Here is a 6,515-nt window from a genome sequence, read left to right on the forward strand (position 1 = left end):
TACAACTGCCAAATATTAGTTCTTAATTCTTATTTTGCTGTTTCTAAACCTCTCATTCAAACATAAAATGGTGTTATACATAATGAAAGCACTTTTTTTTCAGAGCTGAACTAATAGCATGTTTTTGTTGAAGTAGCTTTATAATCAACACTGGATCATGATGAACTTTCATTTCTTGTAGATTTTATGAAAGTTAAATTGTTTTAGTTTTAACAAATGTTTTTATCACAAAGAAAGATGAACGCACTTTTAGGTTTTTAATTCAAATCTTGTGTTCAAAACATTTCATAAGAAATTAAAAAGGAGAATAGAAAAGTTTTGTCTTATTTCTTCAGCTGGAACATTTATTTTTTTTTTTGCTTTGCCTTTTACATAAAACATAAAAAATACACAAATTTTATACGTTTTGCGATCCAGTGTTGCACATAATTTTTGTAATTTAGTATTAATAGTATCCATCACTTCCATAACCCCTTCCACCATGACCGCCACTTCTTCGACTTCCACCACCATATTGTCCAATGCCATAGCCTCCTTCACCGTATCCTCCTTTTCCACCACCACCATAACCTCCTCTGACGTAGCCTCCTCCACCATAACTTCCAATGCCATAACCTCCTTTTCCACCGTTTCCACCACCGTAACTTCCGCTCCCACTACCATATCCTCCTTTTACACCACATACACCATCGTAACCTCTCCCACCACTATATCCACCCCCTTCCGTAACCTCCACTGCTGTAAACTCCTTTTCCACCGCCTCCACCACCATAACCTCCTCCATAACCATAGCCTCCACTTTCGTAATCTCCTCCACCATGACCAAGACAGATGTAACCGCCTTTTCCACTGTATCCACCACCATAACCTCCAATTCCGTAACTTCGTCTATCATGATCTCTTTTTCCTCCACCACCTCCGACACCATAGGCATTTCCTCCGTATCCACTACTGCCATAACCCCCACCTCCGTTCCTATAACTGCCTTTTCCAATTACGTCAAAACCAACGCTACTGTAGCCATGTCCTGTCTCTGAAAGCTTTAGATCGTCTTCTTTGTCATTTCCAGAAATGTCTTCTGCTCGAGTTACTGTGCAGACAGCAAGGACGATTGCCAAAAACTTTTCTATAATCTGGTAGAAGAAAAGTTTTAATTTTAAATGTATAGGTCTTTGACTAAACATAATTTAAATTATTATTTTAGTTTAATGAGCTTTACCAAGTCACTTTGGAAATTAAACGGTAGATTGTGCAAGAAAGTATGGTCTTAAACAATCACATTACTTGACAAAATGCCTATTCATTAACCTATATGCTTTTATATCTATATCTCTTTTGCTTGAAATTTTAGTACATAGTCTCTTTTTATTTGGTTTTTTGTTTTATTAGTATTCGTTTGTTTGTAGTTAAGTGCAAAGCTACACAATGGACTATCTATGTCCTGCCCACCACGGGTATTGATACCCGGTGTTTAGCGTTGTAAGTCCGCAGAAATGCCGCTGTGCCACTGGGGGGCGTTTTATTAGTGCAAAGCCACACAATGAACTACTCTCTGTTCGCGGAGGATCGAATCTCGTGTTTTAGTGTTGTAAGACCACAAACTTACCGCTAACCCACCGAAGTGCCTCTTTATATTTACCTCTCCCCACCTTCCCTATATACTGTATATTTAAATCGATAACTCAGTGACAGAACTTACGAAATAGGCAATTTTGTTTGAAAATATAGGAATGTTTTGATTTTATAACAGCTTCATACCGGATGAAAATGTATCCTTTTAAGTAATGGGAAGGTAAACAAAAGAATAAAAGCTACTATAGAATTTTATGTAAATTAATAAACGTAACCAGTTGCATGCATCTGTTGCATGTTTCGATTAATGTCAGAAGTTGACTGAAAGTTTTGAAGTGTGCACAATTGCAGTTACGAAGTAATGTTGTTTTTAGAAAATGTGTTGTGTTAATGATTATAAATTATATTTTTCGAAAAAATACTTTAACTAAATTCTGGTAACGATAATACTAAACTAACGAAACCTAGTCACTAAAATGAACTATAAACGTAATTAGCTACTGTCTTTGAAACTTACCATTCTTCTTTCGGCTCTCATCTAAGTTTCTGTTATTGTGGCTCACACTTGCACGGCTATTATTTTTAAACGATCGAACAAACAGCTGTTTGTGTTTAATCAGAAGTTTCTACCGTTTTAAACGTCTGAAGAATCTTCAAGGCTGCTGTCGAAACATCATTATATAGATGGCGATGGTGTTGTCACGTGACGAACAATGTCATTTTCAGATTGATACCAGTGCTCTTCTTGTTCACGGCGTTTTCTGCTACCACTATAAACTTAAAACAGTTTGAGACAAAACAAAAAGAAAAAAAAAATGAATCCTTGTTTGATATTGGTAATGGCTTAAAGTGCATCGAACTTGGTATAAAAGCAGACACCTTGAAGTTTTAGCATCTTAATATTATCGCGTATGGATGTGCGCTTGGTTTCCTCGTGGCAAATCAGGTGAACTCGGGACTATTGTCATACTTTACTTGCATTCATAACAGTTTGTCCCTGAAGAAGAAAGGTCCACCGTTCGAAAGCGTTCGGATTATAGGGGTTTTATTCATTTCTATCAAATATTATTGAACCTACGCGTTTTTCTAACATCATAGATGAAGGTACAGTATGAATAAAACATCATCTAAATCAAGCTGCTATGTTTAACGGTTAAGGGGATTTTAGTTTCATTTGTACATAAAATTGATATGTACATCGGCCAGGAAGGTGTTTTTTTCATCCTCAACAAAGAGTTATTTTTCACCGATCATCATGATCCTGTAGTTTCGTAAACTTACTAGTGACCCACCAGGGGGACCTTTGAGAGGGGAAAAATATATAGTTATCGTTTCGTCATTTGAAATACTTACCGAAATATCAAGAAACCTGAAAAAGTAGAGTGTTGTCTTTCTATTGCAGGATGCACAAGCCAAACTGGTTGAAATAGCAGTTAATTCTCACAGCAGGGAAAACGTAAAACGTGCACATAATTAATAATATTGACTTTGGAAACGGGATTCAAATGTGGTGTGGCTTCCAGACGGTATCAGATATTTGCGCCTTTAATTTGTTTTCGGCGTAAGGCATATTTCTGGACTTGTGTTTGAGTTAATTATATGTGTCTGAATTATGTTTTACTAGCATAAAACACCGCACTCCTCTGCGGGTCTCAAAGGCCCTTTCACGATTCACAGAGGCACCAGTGTACCGACCAAACTTTTCCATTATCCCAAATTACTTCTATAGCTACCACAAGTGGGTCCCGAATACAAACTTCGTTAGGACAATCGACTCTGGTACCTGATCATCTGTGCTACGTTTGGTCATGGTAGCTTGTAAATGGAGGTTTGAACATTGTTTCAAACATGGTGCCCCACGATCCAAAGAGGGGCCAGGAACACGAAATCCGAAGCCAAGTTCGGGTTTAGTGACCCTGAAAACCGACTCCTAGTCTCCCATCATGTTGGGTGACCTTCCAGACGCCTTTTAGCCTTCCTTGGTAATGGTACCACAAATAGTTCTATAGCTACCTCAAGGGAAGGCCATATCTAGAAAAAACAAACACACAAAAACGTTTGGGCACTCGCCCATGGTACCTGAGCACACCTACTAAGTTTGGTCCCACTATTTTGTAAGTGAAGATATAAACAAAATTTCGAACATGGCGCTCTCGGGATCCCGATTGGCTCCAGGAACACAACTTTCGATTCCAGATTTGAGTTCAGCGACCCTCTAAATCTGCTCCTAAACCCCATCATTCCTAGTGACTTTCCAGAGTCATTTATCTCCCATTGGTACCCCCTTTGTAAGGTGGCTACTCTGCATAGATTAGGACACCTCTGGGCGACCCCGAACCCACCTACCAATATTGGTCCTGCTAGATCAAAAACAAATTTACACACAACGTAAATTAACATAGGATGTATTTGCTCACTATGAAATTTATGTTGAGTTTAAGTACGTAAAGTTCTCTATGATGCATGAAAAACAACATAAACAAGAACAATGTGTACAATTTTATCAAATAGTTTGAGGAATTTGTTTAAAATGTCTAGCAAATGCAACAAAGCAAGAGGAAAGCTTTACCATATAGAACCACGACGTGGTATTATTTATTTGTGCTTGATGCTATTATATATATATATATATAAAGTAACTTGATACTCACATGTGAAGTTGAAAAACGTAACTGATTAACGATAAGTTACAATCGTAGTTAGATCACTTGAGGTTTTTATTAGCTAGTATACTTGCTGTTGTGGCAGTGTAATCAGTGTACTAACTGCTGAGGTTAATGATAGTGCTTAGCTTTCCAAGCTTTATAATACGTGTTTTGTCGTGTTTTCAGTTGATTCCCGACTCCTAGTCGGATTTGTGAGGTAAAAAAAAAACATTTTTAATTATGAACCAAGCAATAAAAGTATAATTAAAAAGGAAATATTATCACACTTATCACGCTGTACTTTTTTTCTGCTGAAAATTTGAATTAAAAGTACCAAAAGATTGCTTTAGTTCAAAATCAACAGTAATTATACGGCTAAAGAATATCTTCATAGGGATGTAATTTCACGAACCTCGATCGATAAAAATTACTGGATTATCATAGTCATTTTGATATTTCATTACAGTTTTATATCTCTAAAAAAATTGCCCAGAAAATCGTCAGTATTGCTGAATACGTGTATTTTTAATAATAGGAATGGGCTCAAAAATGCATACCTATAAATAAAACAAGCATATAATTCCTTTCTATACCTTCTTAGAAAATAAAATTAACAACGGGGTGTTGGAAACACTGAAAATTATGGAGAAACATATTTATTTAAATATCATATAAAAAGCAGCGAGAAAAGCTAGAGCGATTTCGAAAGACGGTTTCCTTTTCACTTGAAGGCTATTATTGGTAGTCAGCTAATGGCATCATATTAGCAATTACTATAGTATCAGTATTCTGCTGGAACGAGTAGTTTAGAGGAAACTCCCAATTTAGATAATCTCTCTTCCGAAACCGATGAATTATCAGCTATCTATTTTTGCTACGATTTAGCATCCTTTGTAAACATTTGTAACTTGTGTTTAAAATAAGTTAGGTAACATGAGATACGGCCTTCTGTTTTGTAAATCTGGGAAATTAAGTGCAATAGAGTACCGTTTTCTTTTTTACTGGTAGCCCCACCTTGCACAACCAACCTCTATGTATACATTTACATCTTTAAATTTCTGTGCTCTTCAACTTATTGTTGTAGACCAATTAAGAGTTTCCACAACACCCCTTTTGTGTAAAAAGTTCACCATTTTGGATTTTGAAATACTCGGGGATGTAATAAAAAATAGAGATTTCAATTACAGGCTAAAAAATTGAACACTTTTTGTTTTAAATTGAAAAGTGAGTATTTCCAAATTATATTTATCATTATTATTTCAGGATGATCCTGTTTAGTGTTAATAAAGTTCGTGAAAAACCACAGTAAACGGAACAACCTGTCAGAAGTCTGATATTAGAGAAACTAGTTTCGACACATTCGTGCGTCCTCTTCAGTCTCACGTTGTCTTTAAAAGTCTTCTAAAGACAACGTGAGACTGAAGAGGACGCACGAATGTATCAGAGCTAGTTTCTCTAATATAAGACTTCTGACAGTTTGTTCGGTTTACTGTGGGTTTCACTAATTGCTATACACGATATTGTGTTATTTTATTATTATTATTCATAAAGTTCATCCCGATGGGACAGCGGTAAGTTTACGAACACAGCAGACATCTCGCTTACTGTGGCTTTGACCTAAAACAAACAAACTTATAAGTTAATATTTTTACAAAAGCTTTAATCGTAGTAATTATAAAATGTTCCATTTATTTAAATCATCATTTAAATAGTTTTGCTATTCTTTACCCATACAAAAGTACCTGTGAGGTAAGATGAATTGCAGCATATCATCATAAAATGTTCATTTGTTACTTGTTTCAAGTGAACTTATAAATGATTTCACAAACATTCATCAGGTTTCCTGATTAAAACAAAATTTTATATTGTAAAACGTGCTTTAGAAAATGCACTAATTTATGTATTAAAATAATTGATTTAAAAATAATTTCCATATCGTCTGCCCTAAGAAATTAGACTAAAGCTTTTTTTTTTCACGTCAAGGAAGAGTGACTATATATATAAATCTATAATTAACAAATTAAAAGAACCCCAACAATAAAAAATACTTTTAATTACGACTAAAGTTACGAACTAAATAAATACATTTTAAATTTTGCAGTTTATTGCTTCTTTTTCAGTTTTTTATTCGAACATATAATACAAAAACAAAAGGGAATCCTCAATAGCCGCGGCACTTGAAATTATTTTAGGTAAGATTAGAGTAAATTAATCTATGAGACCTTTTTTGTCCTTTTAATTAGCTGTATTTTTGTGCACTGGCAATACCGGGATCTCTACCAGACTACCCTCAAACTG

At 35.3% G+C, this 6,515-nt stretch overlaps 1 protein-coding gene across 1 annotated transcript; it reads right to left on the reverse strand.

The window, feature by feature from the left end:
* Positions 1-445: 445 nt before the first annotated feature.
* Positions 446-958, reverse strand: LOC106464920 (ctenidin-3-like). Its single transcript, XM_013925095.1, has one exon. It carries the CDS (start codon positions 956-958, stop codon positions 446-448), a length of 513 nt encoding a protein of 170 aa, XP_013780549.1.
* Between the last annotated feature and the right edge of the window lie 5,557 nt (positions 959-6,515).

The sequence above is a fragment of the Limulus polyphemus genome, unplaced genomic scaffold (assembly GCF_000517525.1).
Source record: "Limulus polyphemus unplaced genomic scaffold, Limulus_polyphemus-2.1.2 Scaffold64, whole genome shotgun sequence".
NCBI classification, from domain to species: domain Eukaryota; kingdom Metazoa; phylum Arthropoda; class Merostomata; order Xiphosura; family Limulidae; genus Limulus; species Limulus polyphemus.